Source organism: Ptychodera flava, chromosome 3 (assembly GCF_041260155.1).
Source record: "Ptychodera flava strain L36383 chromosome 3, AS_Pfla_20210202, whole genome shotgun sequence".
Taxonomy (NCBI): domain Eukaryota; kingdom Metazoa; phylum Hemichordata; class Enteropneusta; family Ptychoderidae; genus Ptychodera; species Ptychodera flava.
In genome coordinates this window covers 16,790,853-16,809,464 of record NC_091930.1, presented here as the reverse complement: position 1 = coordinate 16,809,464, position 18,612 = coordinate 16,790,853, and the positions used below count along the sequence as shown (strand labels likewise).

General features: G+C 36.2%; 1 protein-coding gene across 1 annotated transcript; it reads left to right on the top strand.

Annotated features, from left to right (window-relative positions):
• Nucleotides 1-1,195: 1,195 nt before the first annotated feature.
• Nucleotides 1,196-11,738, top strand: LOC139129635 (persulfide dioxygenase ETHE1, mitochondrial-like). Its single transcript, XM_070695299.1, has 7 exons — nucleotides 1,196-1,530; nucleotides 3,448-3,592; nucleotides 6,743-6,891; nucleotides 8,376-8,514; nucleotides 9,460-9,549; nucleotides 10,120-10,236; nucleotides 10,895-11,738. The coding sequence occupies exons 1-7, from the start codon at nucleotides 1,369-1,371 to the stop codon at nucleotides 10,954-10,956; spliced, it is 864 nt and encodes a 287-aa protein (XP_070551400.1). The 5' UTR covers nucleotides 1,196-1,368; the 3' UTR covers nucleotides 10,957-11,738.
• The last annotated feature ends 6,874 nt before the right edge of the window (nucleotides 11,739-18,612 follow it).

Genomic DNA, 18,612 nt, shown 5'->3' with positions numbered 1-18,612 from the left:
GCTACCCACTGGCAAAATTTCAAGCGACAGTAGTGCAGCTGAGGGTCTGCTTTAGGGACGGATCATTAGATCTTTGGAGGTGGGGTGGTCACAATCAGATTGTGAATATATTTTTTTTTACAATGGTAAAATTTTGAATTTTATTTCCAAGTGATCAGTCATGATACGCTAATTTTTTTCTAAGTAAACTGTCAAATTTATAACTTTTTGCGTTCTGTTTTTTTTTTATTGCAAACTAGTCGGAAGATCACTTTCATCACTTTCAGATGTCTTCATGGTTCTGTCCCCAAATGTTTCACAGAAATGTAAAGTCTTTACACCCCATGGCGTAATCTGCTTTCGGCAGAGCAATTCAAGTTGTGTTCGGTCACAACAAAGAAATATGGTGACGTAGCTTTCAGTATTGCTGCTCCAAAACTGTGGAACACTCTTCCGTTGAGCATCCATCTGTGTTCAAACTTTAATAGTTTTAATCGTCTGCTAAAACCTACCTTTTTAAACTTGCATTTTTAATTAAGTTTTTCAGTTGTATTTGATTTAAATTTTTTTAATATCTGAAATTTCAATTTTGTAGACACTTTTAAAATTGCTTTTGTACATTTGCTTTTTAAAACTGTATTTTAAGCGCCTCTGATCTCTGTTTTTATGTGGATTTAGACGTTACAGAAATAAATTATTATTATTTTTATAATGAGTTTTTCCTAACTTCTTGGCTTTGAATTTTTTGTTTTTTACCACCCCTCCAACGCTCTAATGGTCCATCCCTCATATGTGGATCGGAAACTTTTTAAATTATCATTAATTGATTATGACTACGCTTTTGCGCAAACACACACCGTTCTTTATTATAAACATTAACACAGATAATATTGATCTTTATTATATATGCAAATAATCATACGGTAAAAACAAACAAAAACACCAGTATGCAAACAAGGAGCCAGAATTCTCTACGGTGAAATCATTAAACGGCAATTGGTCTCTAAAATTAGAACCACTAGTAGTATCGGGATCGAGGGACGGCAATGTTGCTGATTCACTGCCCAGAAACCAGGCCACGCAACTGAGGCACGTACGTACGTCCGTCCTCTACGACCCATGCATATATGTATACTCTAGTCACTGCCTAGCCTTGCTGTGTCGTCGTGTGTATACGCGTAAGCGTCCAAGAAAAATCACGTGTTTGAGTGACCTTTGACCTCTAATATAAATCGCCGCGGCCGGGTAAACGCTGCTGACTGCTGCCGCGGATATGCCGAAATATCAGTGACAGCTCATTGTTTGACTTTACTTAGATTGTTGTTTGATTCAAGTCTGATAGGAGCTGTAACGGGTTTGCAGAGGACACTCGCGGCAACTGCTCTCAAAATGAGTTTCGTAGCACGGTGTTTAGCGACGTCGGCGATTCGATTCGCGAAGGAAGCAACGACAATATCAACGACGTGTAAGTTTGCGCCTGTTGTGACAGTGGCGGCGAATAATTTCGCTAGACATTTCTCATCGTTTCCAAATGGTCTGATCTTCAGGCAGGTAAGTTAGCACTGGTTTGCGTAAATGTGTGTACATGGCATGACTTCGATCATGTTTCGATGTGGATAGAAGATCACGATATACATCGGCTTGATCACACGATCGCGCCGCTGGCACAGTGGTGGCAGGGTCGTCTGTATGTGCGTTGATGCGTTGCGCGTTTTTTCGTCGGCTTTCAGACCCACAATTGACCCACAATATCTGTATGCACCGATCGATTTTGAATTGAAATATGTTCCACGATTCCTCCTTGCACACTCCGACTCGACACGCGAAGCATGCCTGCGTAATATGACGTAGGGACAATGAGTGAATTATGTAACGGGATAGGACCATCGGTTAAAAAACAAACAAACATGCATATCCCTGATGATTGTCACACACGGCCAGACAGTCAGAAGCTTTTTTGTTTCAAAATTCGGGCTGAATGTAGAAACGAGAGAGAAATTTACATTTTATCTACCTACCGTACGTTTCTGTTCGCTTTTGCAGTTATAAATGTATGCATACATTGCGCCTCATGGTGATTCACCAATTTTTTATTTCTTTACCATAATAATCTATTTTTTCTCCTCCGTGCCCAAATCATGGAGAGCGGGACGCGCACAGACCTCTGCTATGCTCTGCACGTCTGGCCTCCGGTTGTTCTACACCGCGCCGGCAGCAGAGGCGCCAATGGGCCATCGCCGTCACCCAGCGATCTACCGCAAAAGCCTACCACTAATGAACGCGACAGTCTGCTGAAGTTTGTTTCTCCAATTTATTCTGTTTTTAATATTTTCCTTCATTTACCCCAGTTTGATATTTTATTGCCAATAGACTTTGTGCAAGTCTAATTCGGCGCGTAGGATGACAGTACAGTAGCTTGGCAGCAGAGCGTCCCATGCATGTCAAATGTGCGTACGCGTACGCACGGGCATCGAATGACATGACATTGCAACCCAGGAAAACGAAGGGTTTGTGCTTTTGAAGTCGTGTTTAATATAATTCAATCGTCTATTCTGCGTATTAACTCAAATAACTGATGTTAGACCTCTGGTAGAAGTTATACACACGGAGACGATTCTTGTAATATATTTTATTATGTTCCGTGTCCATACCGAACAGCGTCCTCCGCACGTTGTACCGAAAATCAGGTCAGTGAGTAGTAGCAGGAAGTGAAATGTGATTGGTTGGAAATGTCATAAAATGTGGGCGTTGTCTCGCTCCCGCCAATCAGAGCTCGCCCTACTTTTTATTACAGAATAGGGATTGATACATTTTCCGATGATTAGACGTACGTAACGCAATAAAACAAAACCGCACCCCCAGGTCCGTGCAAAAAGAGACACTCTGCAATTGGGTATCAAAGTGGGGTAAACTGAAAAATATCGCAATTTTCCAGATTTTTTTGGACTTTTGGGTATGTTATGCCCAAATTAATTAAACAACAAACCAAAACCGAATATACACAAAAACAAAAAACCAAAATGGAAGGTTCCCGTCGCACTTGTTGATTTACGGAGTCCTGAAGTATGCATACGCTATGAGTTTTCTACTGGCTTTTTCTTTATTTTTTATTTTTGACGCTGATTTCAGCAAATATTCACCCAGTAGAACTTAGCATAAAGTATTGTCTTTCCGTTGTGTACTGTTTGATTATATTAATAATATTGATTATATCGATAATATAATTCTATATAATCCCTTTTAAAAGCACATGGAAATGACTGATTTCAGCAAACATTCACCCAGTAAAACTTAGCATAAAGTATTGTCTTTCCGTTGTGTACTGCTTGATTATATTAATAATATTGATTATATCGAAAATATAATTTTATATAATCCCTTTTAAAAGCACATGGAAATGACAGGCCTCAAAATTTCAAACACAAAAAGTCGTAGAAATCATGTATTTATCGCTTTTTCTCTCTCCAGCTTTTTGACCAACAATCTTACACATACACGTACCTGTTAGCTGATGAGCAGACCAAAGAAGCCGTCTTGATAGACCCAGTCATCGAGTTGGTCAAGAGGGATGTCAACCTCATCAATGACCTGGACCTCAAACTTGTCTATGCTTGTATGTATAAAATTCACAAATCAGAGTTCGTGTTAGAGATAACCTATGTACATCAATATTGATGGAATGACTTCATCAAAGCTGTGATCCCATAGGGGAGCGGAGCTGAGGGGAGGGGAGGGGAGCATCATAGTGTTCATGGTGACCAGGGGGCCTCTATGGAAATAATAGCCATACGACTTAGCTCAAATTACCTTGTACCCATTTGTACACATGTAACATAAAATTCAAGAAAACATGTCCGACAGAATTAGAAACAAAGTGGCAGGAATTACAAAGGATTGTTTGAATGTTGAACAAATAAAATTCCATGTGCAGGTAATGAATAAATTAATAAATGAATGAATTAATGCATAGGAATCAGACAGAAATATGGCTTCATCTATTTTTGTCATTCCTGCACTTACACATTTGAGTGATACACGAACTATAGAATTTTTTTCATATGAAACGCGTCAAATTGCAGAATTCTTCGATAACCGTCTCCATATTCTGGTATGTTGGTAGCTTTTCTATGATGTGCATCACTCACACACATATCAACTCCTGCACAGCATGCATTGCAATCGCTATTAAAGAATAACTCAGTTTGGCTTTACTTAATCTTACTATGTTAAACTGTATTTAAACTAGTATTTTTTGAGGTCTTTTTCAATCCAGAGAATCAATCAGAAGGATATACTCTTGATTAGCCTGTGATAGATAAGATAAAACTTCACCATAGAGGGCTTGAAATAGCCAGTTTTGAGTTACATCATAGTTAATCCTTTGAGTGCCAAAGTCAACTTTTGTGGCCTTTGTGAAATATAACGCAGACAATTTTTTTCAGATCATCTTTCCAGATTTTTCCAAAAATTTTGATAGAAAATTGAAGCCAATGGAAAGTTGTGGCCATTTGGTCCAAAATTATAAACTAATCACAGAAAAATTCACAAGAATTGGTAAAATGTTGCACTAAAATTTAGCGGAAAAAATTCAGCACTCAAAGTGCCATGCACTAGACAAATTATACCAACTACATTGTAACTCTTTTCCTGTCAAAGATGTTTTTATGCATGAATTACATATTGTACTAAATGTATCAGGCTGGTACTTTATACTGCAACATACTCTGGGGATCATAGAAGAAGAAAAATAAAATGTATTTTGTTTTATTTAATAAGAAATATGAAAATATTTTGACAAATTGTAGCTTTTCAGAGGGACCAAAGATCCAAATTGTGATCTGTTTTGCACTGCTCAGTATGTCACGACTGACAAAACTGTAACTGGTTTCGCAAATATTTAGCAAATCAACAAAACTGAAGCACAAACAACTCTTAGTAACTTTTGTCCCCTAAACTGTGCTAAATCATTTGAAGTTGAAAATTACAAGGACACAGTGCCCAGATATCAGGCCACTCAGTTAATGTCGTGATACATTCCGGGGCTGATCAGTGGAATAATTTACACAGATTGATATCAGAATGAAGACTCGAGAGTCAGCATTGATTGATGACCAAACGACAATGTTGAAAACTTTGTTACAGAGAGTCAGCATTGATTGATGACCAAACGACAATGTTGGAAACTTTGTTACTGGTATGCCCTCAAACTTACAAGAGTTCCTTGCAAAGCTGAAGAACGCTGTGTCCGTCTTCCACATGGTATTAATCAGTACCTGTCTGAGGGTGCTTTAGTGATACATATACACAATCATACCCCCTAGGATAGTGTCAAATTGTCCTGTACTATACCATGACCCCAGTTTCCTTCAGCAATTGCCAGGTGTTTGTGTATCAGCCTTCATAATAATGCCAGCCCACACAAAACATGTCCGCAAACTTTTCTTACATCATTAGAAAACTTTCTTCATGCAGAGACATGTCATTTTAAACCAGAAGGCACAGTTTTGCATATTGTGTTTCCTGAAAGGAGATTGAAATCAGGAAAATTTTGCTTCATTTTTGGTCTTGTTTTTTTCAGAATACATCAGGGCCCTCAATCAAACCGCAGTCCGTGGGAGGAGGATCTATGTTTAAACAAGATGCACAAAAACTCTGAGCATGGTTACTGAGCAACTCTGGTCTGAGCTATATACAAAACAGTTTGACAAGGTTTAATTCTGTCTGAAAGTTGTATTCACACTGACAAACTGAAAGTGCCTGTCAAGTGAAATAAACCTGTGAGCTTGCACGTAGGCTTAGTTTTGTAGTAACCTGGATGACCCTCAAAGCAAACATACGCACTGTAAATTGTAATAAAGTTTCAAATGCACACAGAATACTTGTACCTCCCATTGCTGGAAATATTTCAAGTGGTCCTATCCTTCCAAAGAACCCGTAAACAATGAGTTTGGTTTTCCTCCTCTTTGCAGTTGCAACTAAATAATAACTTCAGCCATTTCCTAGAAAAAGTGCCCTCTTTGAACTTAGTTTTGCACTTGTCCTGTTTGATGTTCACGCCAGTTTGACAGCCTCTTCTTCACTGTTCCTCCTAGGATAACAGATGCCTGTTCCAGACACCAAACCCACATTGTCATGTCTTTCTAGCACTTTCAGTCGTTGTACTCTTGAATAAAAATATTCAATAAATTGTACACTTTCAGCGCTCTCAAGAAATCGCATGGTGGCTGTGCAAGCAAACCCATGTGTACAAATGTGTGTGTGGAAATACATTTATTTCCATGTGTGTTTGCACATATGGTTGTGTTTGTAATACAGTTCATTTGAATTCTGGCTTTAGACCCATTAATCCTTATGAATAAATTAAATTGCCAGTAGCTGTACCCTTTTGATGATTTTTTTTTCACTATTTTTGGTCGTAATGTCAATAGTAGTTTCCTGTTCGTTTTATTACTTTCCAAGGCGAGATGAGATACAGAGTATTCGGCTTGTCAAATCAGCCCTGTACATGTGTGGATTGCATTGCCATTGATGACATGTGAATTCTGGTTCGGATGTAAATTTGAATGTCAACACCAACATATTACATGTATAGATGCTGTGTCAATTGACAAGCTGTTGTTGGTTTTTCAATATGCTTTAGGGAATAGAGCACGAATTACATTTGACAAACACATAAAAAACAGTAAAAAATCATCAAAACTTACAGCTACCATCCCTTTCATTGAATAAATTTGTTTTCTTTGCTTCTAATTTTCTCTTTCAGTAAATACTCATGTACATGCCGATCATGTGACTGGTAGTGGTGAATTAAAGAAACTCCACACTTCGTGTCGGAGCGTGATCTCAGAAGTTTCAGGTGCCGTTGCTGATGTCAAAGTCAAGGAAGGGGACACAATTTCCTTCGGAAAGCATGTAAGTTCAGAATACATCAAGATTTTAAAATCCTATGGTAACATATAGTTCAGGAACTTGCCAAGTATAGTAAAATTGGGATTTTTACCATATATAGCAACTTTTTCTTCAAAATGCAGCTTTGATCTCTATCTAGACCGTTGTTAAGCAATAATCACTAACCAATATGGTGCCCAGTGTGAAACACCTGCCCACCAAAATCTTGTTTTCTCCTAATTTCTTCACAAAATTAATTTAGTCATTTCTTTAAACCCGGAGTTCATATCACTCTAGAAAATTTCTGTCATGTGAATATATTTTCCATATAATTAAGGAAATTCTTGAACAAGCCAATTTCGGCAGTTTGATGTCAAAATTAGCCTAATGACGTAAAATAAAACACCACTTATTTGTTGTTTGAATTTTCATCAAAACACAACAATATCTTCACCAGTTTTCACTTGTAAATGCATTCATGTGAGAACCGATAGTTTCAAAAGGAAGTACACTAAAACCTGTCTAAACTGACCTGTTCAGGGACTGAGAAAATTGTTTTGCACGGAGAGGTGTCTGGTTTATCAAGGTCCTTTTAACATAGAGTTCTATTGGAATGGAACGGGAAAAGGGTTCAGTTTAGACAGATTTCCAGTTTTGACAGGGTTTGGTTTAGACAGGTTTCACTGTAGTACTGATGTAGGGCAAATAAAGTGTTATGCTCAAGGTTACCCAATGGGATTTTAGGTGTGGGCCACCCCTCTGTCTTTGGAGCAATCTATTCATATGTTAATTATTACACAAAAGAATATATTTACACAACAACAAAAAGTACGCAAATTACAAATTACTATAAATGTAAATTAGCTGTCCCCCTGTTTCTGCCAAGCTGTGGAGAGAAAGGTTGAAGCTGTGTTATTGAAACTCAAAAACAACTTGTATAATAATGATCCACAGGCAAATTCACAGACTCACTCCTGCTTCTTAACCCTTTCACCCCCAGTTCCCTGTATACAGGTCCAACTTTACCACAGAAAACAATGGATTTGGGACAAACCACGGTGGTGAAAGGGTAAGCAGTGTCAACTCAGTGTAGATGTCCAATTTTGCAGTTGAAAGCAATAGAGCTGTAATAATTTTGTTAGTGGAAGAGTTTACACTAACATGAGGCCAAGAAATGTGGCATATTATGGAAGGTGTCTCATACAATCTGTCCCAGCAGTTTTCTGGTGATACAACATTCACACACTCTTGGCTAGACATGTAGGTATTCTGCAGGTAATATATATCCAGTGGACAATAAGTTACACACCTTAAGTTTCATTTTACCACAAATATGCATTTAAGATTTCTTGTTTGTCAGCATACCATGACAAATTACATGTATTTAGAAAGTCAAAATAGACAAGCCATTTCTTGACAGGAGTTCAAACTGTAGATGTCAAACAAGAATGATAGAGTGCATATCAAGGTCTGTTTAAATTATACCAGCACGTTTCCTTTTTTCACAGTCATTAAAAGTGTTATCGACCCCAGGTCACACAAATGGATGTCTGACCTACGTCATGTATCAAGACGGCAAAGCAGTGATGGCATTCACCGGTGACGCTTTACTCATCAGAGGCTGTGGAAGGACAGACTTTCAAGAGGGTAATAAAACTTATTATTTTATCAACAGTTTAGATTTTCCATAGCTTGAAAAGAAGCAAATGTCCAGTGAAGGCAGTTTGAGATTGATGTTTTTGTCCCACCATTCTGTACATAATGAACTTGCAGATCTTTGAAAAGAAAAAAGTGATACAGAATGTTATCAAATGACTAATTACAAACAATCAAATTGTAGCTTACAATCAAGGCAAGCCAAAATAGCCAACTAAGATACCATTAATAATTATACAATGTACCGTGGAGAACAATTTTTTTTTGCGTGCACTGAAAAAACCCACAGAGAATACGCATTCAGTAACTCTGACAGTTTCCAGGCACCCCATGCATAGAGCATTCTATGAGTCCTCTACACGGTCACTTTTGGACAGTTTCAAGATACTCCATTAGACAAATGACAGAATATGTGTCGTGCCCTTAAGTTGTACAGGTTGTCAGCAGTGTGTCCAGGATAGATACTTCCATACCTGCACTATGAATCAGATGAAAAACTTTTTTACAATGCATGAAAACGGTTACTACTCAGACCGATTGATACCATAGTCATTCATATGAGATGAATAATGATAAGGTCAATTTGAAAACACCAAGAAGCCGGGTGCATTTTGACATCAGTGATGCTCCACTCCTCCCCCCCCCCCCCTCCATTTTGTGTTGGCAATAAGCTGTACATGTTAATGCCCTCATGTATTCTATGCAGTGTTTTCAAAGTAACTTCATAGTATCACAGGAATGCAGATAGTGTGATGAAAAACCTGTATATTGCTCTCTTCATCACAGCAATCAGGATGGCCATGTTGAAAATATTATTTTAATGTTTCAAGAATGTCCTACATCTGATAATCACAAAACTCAAAATAGAGAAACATTTCAGTATTACACATCAAATAATCCATCTTTATCTTTTTTGATATCTTTTTTTCAAACAAGGAAATTCATCCACACTGTATGATATGGTTCATGGTAAGATACTCTCTCTGCCGCCAACGACGTTTCTCTATCCAGCACATGACTATACAGGTAAGTTCTTTCAATTCAAAGCAACCATATACTGAATACCCATTTTCGATTAAATTTCGATTTTCGAAAACACTTTTCTGATATACCTCTGGGATCACTTTGAAGCTCATGGAGCATGAAAATAAATATTTTACCATGTTACTCTCATGAAAATCAAAAAGATAATAAAAAAATAATTTTTTTCCCAAAGAGTTAACACAGGGATGATGGTCCATTTTGAATTTCAAATATTAATAAATTAATTAAATAAATTAGAGGTAGCTTGTTTCTGTGGTATCAAAATTTGCTCGGTGACCCCTGACTCAAGTCTTGGCTTTGAAAGAGAACAGACTAAATTCCCCTAGGGAAGAGTTTGAGCAACAGTTTTTCAATTTTGAGGCAAATACTACCTTACTAATTTCAGTGTTTATTAGTAGGTCCAGACTGCAACATAATTGCTCATCAAGTAACTGTCTTTGTCATCGAGGGATACAAGAAATGTGAATTCGTTTGGAAACCAATACATCTTGCAAGAGTTCCATGGATCAATGACTTTCTTTTGTTCTTAACCTTGACTTTTCCATCTTACAGGTCAGACTGTCACAACAGTTGGAGAAGAGTTGAAGTACAATCCGAGGCTGACGAAAAACAAAGACGAATTTATCACTATCATGCAAAATTTAAATCTGCCCTATCCAAAAGCAATCGGTAAGTCTGTCGTAGAGGGCGCTGTAACATAGTGGCCACACAGGTACCAACAGAAATGGTACAATTTTGCAGAATTTTTAAACCAATCTGAAATCATTGACACAAATTTTGCATTGAATCTGATTGTGAAAATTTACTAATGGCAAAAATAAGTTGAAATTTTAACCTTCTAGAAAAAGATGTTTTGGTTGCTGCTAATTGCTGTGGCTATAAAGCAAAAAACCCCAGCAAAAAGTGACATCATCAAGTAGGTATGCTGTGCAAGATCCACAAGCCCATTTTGTCTTGACTTGTATCTATTGATCTAGTACTATTTTTAACATCCCCTGAAAAGAGAGTATTTGCCCTGTGCCCTATATCCCACATCAATGCACCGGTCAAAGGTCATACCAACACTTGGTTCTGAATATGTACAGTTATGTCATACATGTATTTTCAAATTGCCCAAGATACCGTGCTTCAGTCAGATCATTGGTCACCCGTGTCTGTGTGTCCTGAGTCTGATGACATCACCCTTTCAACTACCAATAACATGCTGTTTCTATTCCTTAGTAATCACAAGGTCAAGGTAACAGTATCAGCAGACCAATGTTTTGAAATTACGTAATTTATATACCCATTCTGATCATGCCATGTAATCCTTTCTATCATATTTCAGATCGAGCATTGCCGGCTAATTTGGTGTGTGGATTGTACGAGGTGGAGGAAAACAAAGGATAATTTGACTTTCATAGAAATGGAATGTGGTGACTAGACTTGAATTAGTAGTGCTAAATTTGGACAAATAATGCCAAACCCTAAAAAGGAATGTTTTAATAATGTACAAGCGATGCAATATCTTCTGTAAAATTCAAATACATTATAAGAGGCTATACTCTGGACACATAAAATACAATATTTCAAAGGGCAGAATGAACCTTTTGGACAGATTTTTAACATTGTGTAATTCTTTTCACATCTTCAGACTATATGGAGAGTATACTTTTTTACTATCTTAATCTTAAGTAAAACAAACATTTTGGCAGGCGTAAGCTTATTATTATTCTGTACTTCACAAATTTCGATGACCTCTGGTTTTTTTAATTTTTGGTTATCATAGAGAAAAGAAAGTGTCCTTGGGCATAGCATGCGCAAAAGTTTCACCCTTTCACCACTATGGTATCACCCAAACCCTACTGTTATCAATGGTTAGTCTGGAACTGTTTACAGGAAATGGGGGTGAACAGGTTACAGCTTTCATTTGCAATGTACACTTTTCATAGGTATGGTAGCAGATTACCAATAGAGAGTACAGTGCCAATGTATCCATGCCTTTGTTTACATGTAGATGTAATTTTATAATAATATCCGGTTAGTTTAGGCACCATTTTAACCATATACAGGTACATCCAACATGATCATGCCAATCTGATTGATTTCAAGATTATATGACAAAATCTGACCCAGCATTATTTTACACTGGTTTTGATTAAACTATAAGTGTATCATAAACACAATCAGAACTAATTTGGGAAAATAGGGTCTTTTCAATTGTTCAAATTTATCAAAAGTGTTAGGTGACATATAGCTGAAAGTTGCAATATTACAAATTACCCATAAAAACAATTGCCAAAAAAATAAACCAGCATTAGTACACTATCCTTTTCTCCCAAATATTTCCAATTGTGTTCATTGATATTGTCTCCATGGTCTTTTTAAAGTCGTCGTAAAGAAATGCTGCACATTTATACAAGAATGTTTTTACTGGATGCAATGTAGTAATGACTATAAACTTTGCTCACTTGAATTCCAAAATGAATTGCATACAAAGATGAGGGCTATACTCATCTGAGGTGAACCAAAGATCCAGTTACTGTGTTCTCCATACAAGTCTAGCAATCTCCTGTGTTTGGAGACCTTGGTACTTCCATACTAGTAGACTTACTATCTGACCGGCAGACCCTAGTGTGATGGTGTGACTTTCAGCAGGACAGTGTACATCTGATTACTTCACGTGGAGATGGGTACTGAATGTATATGTGAGCCTCATTCTGTGAATAGGCTTTGTATGTTGTATGATGGATAAAATAATAAATAAATAAATAAGAACTGTTGACTGGAAAAACTATTCTGTTAATATTTGGTAGAATTTTCTTTACCTTGTAAAGCTGACGTATACAATGCGTTTTTAGTGTCCATAAAATCACAGGATACACTATCATGATTAAGAAAAATCAGCTCCAATAAACCATCATTTATGTACATTGATGCAACCCCGTCATTACCAATCGTGAGCATGGATATGTTTATAGGAAATCATGGGTGAACAGATTAAAACCCTCATTAAAACCCTCATTTGTCAAGGAACATATTACTATAGCTGTGGTACGAGATTACAAATGGATGGTAGAGTTTCAGCTTATGCCTTTGCTGACCTGTAGAAATACTACTGTGATGATATTGTCATTTTCTTTCAACTCCCCTAATGGATCTTGTGATAGTAGCTTCTTTTTACCAAGTACACCCAAAATGATGCTGTTTCTGATTTCTTGATAATGCATGATGCCATGTCTGCCTTCTTGGGACAACCCACAAGAAAAACGTTAACAATCTAACTCCACATTTTTCAGTAGGTTTGATGAAAATGTAAAGGTGTCATTGATTTACCTTTATATTTATACTGAAAGTCATTGGTGAAAGAGTGTTTTACGTTTGTAAAGAAATTCTTACAGTAGGTGCAATAGAGCCATTTATACCAGCCTTGCTCACTTCAATTCTGGAAACAGTTGCATTTAAAGGCTAGGGCTACTCCCATGTGTGGTGCACCAAAGATTTGGTTGTAGCATCTACTCTACACAAGACCTGCCTGTCTCCTGTTTTTCTGAGACTTTGAGGGGTCCAGAATAGCTGACTTACCATCTAGGATGGTGCCTCAATGGCACTTGTATGATGGTGTCCCATTCAGCAGGGAACTTCTACTCCAGTTTGTAGTGTGTGATCCTGTAAAGGGGCTTTTGTGTCTTGCATGATGAATTCAATAAATAAATGAATAAATAAATGAATGAACAAGTCAGTATTCTTATGATGAAAATTACAATATTCTGTTAATATTCCATGAAATGTTTGATATCTTCCAAGGGGGACATGCAAATTGAAATTTTTTGTATACATAAAATTAAGGGCTATACTTTCGTGATTTTATAAAATGCAATTTGTGAAAACCATTTTTAATAAGCATTCTGTTATTTGTGCACACAAACTGTAAAATAGTTTTAACCAACCAGAAAAATGACTCTCTTTTATTCAGTATCCTGTGGTTATTGACTGGTTATGAATCTGTAAAGAGCTATAAAACTCAAGGAAATCATCAGGTGCTTCAAGAATTGGGCAGGGAACCATTTTTAGCTCACGTGTGTAAACACGTGGGCTAATGTCATAGCGATGTCTGTCTGTCTGTCCGTGTGTGTGTGTGTGTGTGTGTTAGTGTGTGTGTGTGTGTGTGTGTCCTGTCTGTCTGTTTACACGATAACTCAAAAACGCCTGAACAGATTCAAGTCAGATTTGGTACACAGGTACCCTATGCTACTTGCAAGAACTGATTAGATTTTGGTTAGTGTGGCTTGCATATTAATGAAGTTATGCAATATCGTTTTTTTTCCGTACAATGGTTTCCCTATGGAGACGGCAATGACAGTATAGACATATATCAAGAAATACTGCACAAAATTTCATGAAACTTTTCACAGATGACAATCTCAGAACATTATGATGATACTGTGAGTGTCATGTCAATTATCTTCTCATTTGCATATTTAATGAACTTTTATTATTAGTGAGATAACTCTGAAATTCCTGCACCAAACTTGATGATACTTGCAACAAATATTGATCTGATATACATCTAATTATACTTAGAAGCATTAGGCAGTGTCAAGTTAATAATAGCTCATTTGCATATTTTATGAAGGTTTGTAATTAGTCATATAACTCCGATATAACTTTACCAAATGTGATGAAATCTGCTGCAGATACTGATCCGACTGATATCTAACTGTAGTGTAAAGCATTTAGTAGTGTGAAATTAATTAAGGGTTCATTTGCATATTTAATGAACTTTGTAATTAGGTATATAACTCTGAAATTACTGCACCCAAGTAAGTGAAATTGGGTACAGATATTGTTTTGATAAATATCTAATTGTACTGAGAAGCATTTGGCAGTGTCAAGTTAACAAATACATCATTTGCATATTTTATGAAGTTTTGTAATTAGTGATATAACTCCAAAATAACTGCACCAAATGTGATGAAATCTGCTGCAGATACTGATCCGACAGATATCTAATTGTGGTGTAGAGCATTTAGTTGTGTGAAGTTAATTAAGGGTTCATTTGCATATTTAATGAACTTTGTAATCAGTGATATTACTCCAAAATTACAGCGTTAAATTTGATGAAACTTGCTACAGATGTTGATCTGATAAATATCCAATTGTACTGAGAAGCATTGAGCAGTGTCAAGTTAATAATTAGCTCATTTGCATATTTCATGAAGTCTTATAATTAGTCATATAACTCCGAAATAACAGCATCAAATGTGATGAAAACTGCTGCACATACTGATACGACAAATATCTAACTGTATTGTAAAGCATTTAGTAGTGTAAAGTTAATTAAGGGTTCATTTGCATATTTAATAAACTTTGTAATTAGGTATATAACTCTGAAATTTCCGCACCAAAATTTTGTGAAACGTGTTACAGATATTGATTTGATAAATATTTAATTGTGCTATGAATCATTGAACAGTGTCAAGTTAATTTAGGGTTTATTTGCATATTTAATGAACTTTGTAATTAGTGACATTACTCTAACATTACAGCATTAAATTAAATAAAACATGCTACAAATGTTGATCTGATGGATATCTAATTGTCCCATAAAGCATTGAGCAGTGTCAAGTTAATGAACAGCTCATTTGCATATTAAATAAAGTTTTGTAATTAATGATTAAACTCTGAGAGTACTGTAGGAAGTTGAAAAAAACCTGCTACATATAGTGATAACATATATCTCATTGTTCTGTGAAGCGCACTACTATTAATGAACCTGTTGTAAAACACGTGAGCATATTCAGTTCATATCTGGTTTTCTCTCGATTTCCTTCAGAAGGACCTTCAATTTCTTTGAACAAAGGATGTTTATTAGATAAAGTATTTCCAGAAAGGTAATTCAGTAAAATATTCAAAAAACTTAAATTGAATTTGATTCATTGACACTGGCAGGCATGATTGAAAACTTAAAATAGTTATGTGGACAATCCGGATTGGCCGTACATTAACTGAATCAAAATACAGAAATTCCAGCGATCAATCAGGAGCCATCATTAATAGTGGAGAATAGGCCTATTATCTTTGCAAAATCAAGACACAGAAAATTTGTTGTCATATATCTTTACTTTATTTGAATTACAAATTATTTTCAATATTACCAATAATTACCTCATTTTGTATTCAAACAGACCATGATTTCAGTCCGGGACATTTCCAAAATTGGCGACTCTGTATACCTTAATATTTTTCCCAACATTAGTCAACCAATGGCCAGCGCGCCATCAGTAAAAATTGCTTTTCCTTGCAACCTCCACATGCGTCCATGGTTACGTACGCCATAGTGTGTTGAACTCTGTCTTGCTATAAACTCCTCCACTTCACCATTCACATAACGTTTTGTGTATTATCATAGAACTCTGTCAAAAATATTGTCCGTTGTGAAAGAAGGGTTTTGCCAAAACACCTGGCGTTGCACATTTCATGGGAATACGGATGTCGTTTGTGAAATAGCAATTAATCGCGCCGTATTCTGTCATAATCTCGAACAGTTGTGTGGCCAATCTGTCAACATACATTTTCAAAATCGCGAACCATTTTTAGTCTGCGTCAAACAATCACAAGTTAGGTTTGATTTTAAAGCTCTAACATCGCTCTTACTTCTAGCGAAATGCCATACGCATACATACACAAATACCTTGAAAACAGTATTTCTAATAGAGATGACGAACATCTACAAAATGATTATCGGTACTTGAGAGAAATCGATAAACTGGCAGTAAACACGAATCGAAAATATTTTTTTCACTTTATCGGACTCATGATCTTGTGCAGAACACGTGAATCATGTTAACAGTCGAAATTTGTCGAACTTCATAAGACGGAGGCTTAATAAGCGGCCAAAACCTGCCGATCATTGTGACCAGGGCGTGACCTCTACTTTATTAATGACGTAATCTGGTTGATGATTGGCGGAATACACATTAATTATCATAATAAGTCGCCAATTTTGGAAACGCCCCGGACTGATTTTTTTTACCACAGTAATTTTATGTACACTGAATGACTGATAATGTACAAGAAATATTGAAATCCATACATCAACTGCTTTGCACATCATGATAGCGCTAATACAATTTAAACCTGCTTGAAATTTAGTGAATGAAAAATAAAAAAAAAACGAAGATATTTTAAATTACAACCTCTATTAATTCAGCAAACATTTTTGAAATACATCAGCCATTTCTATATTTTCTTCTGTTGAACATATGTCAGATTTCAATGTCACCTGAAAATTCGTAGAAAAATGTCAATTTTCAACCTCACTGTAGAAGTTAAGACCAATGTGTCATGTATTGTTGCAACTGAATTTATTAAAATAAGCATTGTATGCAGTAATCTGTGTTTTGCCCAGATTATACTTTGCATTTCAACGTAGCATACAGGAAGGAAAAGAAAAGTCCCTCTCTCGTATGATACAAAGTAGATGTCAGTCGCACGCTCTAAAACCTCTCTGCCTGCCAATTGCCAACTTGCTTTGACGTTATGGCAGCGCGAGAGAGTGATTGACAAGTTCACTTGATAGAATCTGGATGGTCTGTTTGGTAAAGATGGCATGTATCAAATCTTCGACTTGATCGAATGAATGAACGAATATCAAAATACTTGGTAAATAATTTCAATATCTCCTTGGTGATATGCCGTCTTATTTATTGAATGAAAGTAGTCAAGGGAAATAAAACTCTGATGATAGCGCCAATATTTTTGTAATCTGTACCAACAATTTTGATCCAGCCACATCAAGTTAAAAGTATGAAGACTGTTCGTGAAATAAATATATACTACATGGAATTTTGCTCTGTTTGATGTCATCGTATGCATATGATTTCACGGAGCCGTACAACTTTCTCGAAGTCGTACGGTTCCGCAAAAAACACTCGTATACGATGACATCAAACAGAGAAAAAACCATGACATTATATATTTCTTCAAATTAGCAAAACATCCGCTTATTTGGATTTTAAAGAACATTTTTTGTCGAAATTTTTTCCTTACGGAACGACTTGTCTTATTAGCCTTGATTTGGATTTAGGTATTTAGAATCACCAGATAAGCGTATATTGAAATATTGAAAGAATTTAAGATTATACCGAAGGATTCAAATTGCTAAGCAACGGTTGCTAAGGGTAATTTCCAAAATCAATCAAAATGCAAAGTTTTCATGGTTTTCTTTGCATAAAGATCTACAGAACCATACTATTCCAAAATACGCAGGTTTGTCGCGCGATTGGTCAGTGACGTCACACATATACAAATTTTCACAGCTCTATTTTAAAACATTGCAGCTCCTACAAATCTACACCAAATTTTCCAAAATTTCAGAATTAACACATGAGATATCTATTTGGAGCCCCTAGCATGGGTTAGATTACCCGTTTAAGTACAAACGATTTTTGACCAGGAAAATATCTACTGCGTCATTTTGTGAAATTTTGAAGGGGTTTACGGCGATATCTCATAAACAGTCGGGAATTTTTAGAAACGCATGCTTATCTATATTTTCATGCATGATTTCAATTATCCTACCAAAAATCAGCTAAATTGGTTAACAATTGAGAGAGTTGAAAGATTTTGAGCATTTTCAAAATACCAGGACTCGAAAATCCATAGAAAACAACGGAAAGGTAAGGTGTTGCACGTGCAATAGTGCGCGTTTGGAACGTTGCCAGCGATAGCAACCAACGCCCGCTTTGAATCCTTCGGTATCGCCTTAAATGTGTAAACATTTGGCTTAAATTTGTCATTTTGGAAAAACAATATTTTTCAGAATATCTTTAGTAATAGCTTTCAAAGGTATTGATTGGCTCCTAAAAATGATTTAATTTCGACTTGTTATAATTATTATGAAATTTTCACTGTACATGAAAAAAATTTAGAGCAGTTTTCTCATCGTTTTGTTAATGGAAGGACTGTTGTCAGAAAAACAAATTTTTCATAAATGCTAGTCCAATAGCTTTCAAATTTAGTTAATGGGTTCCTTGGCATGTCGGCTTTGTGTATTGTGCAAAT

What these genes read in the sequence shown, in the direction of transcription:
- LOC139129635 (XM_070695299.1), top strand. Translation starts at nt 1,369, where the DNA reads ATGAGTTTCGTAGCACGGTGTTTAGCGACGTCGGCGATTCGATTCGCG. An exon ending in CCTCAAACTTGTCTATGCTT is followed by an intron (nt 3,593 to 6,742) that starts GTATGTATAAAA and finishes TTTCTCTTTCAG; the next exon opens with TAAATACTCATGTACATGCC. An exon ending in AAGGACAGACTTTCAAGAGG is followed by an intron (nt 8,515 to 9,459) that starts GTAATAAAACTT and finishes TTTTCAAACAAG; the next exon opens with GAAATTCATCCACACTGTAT.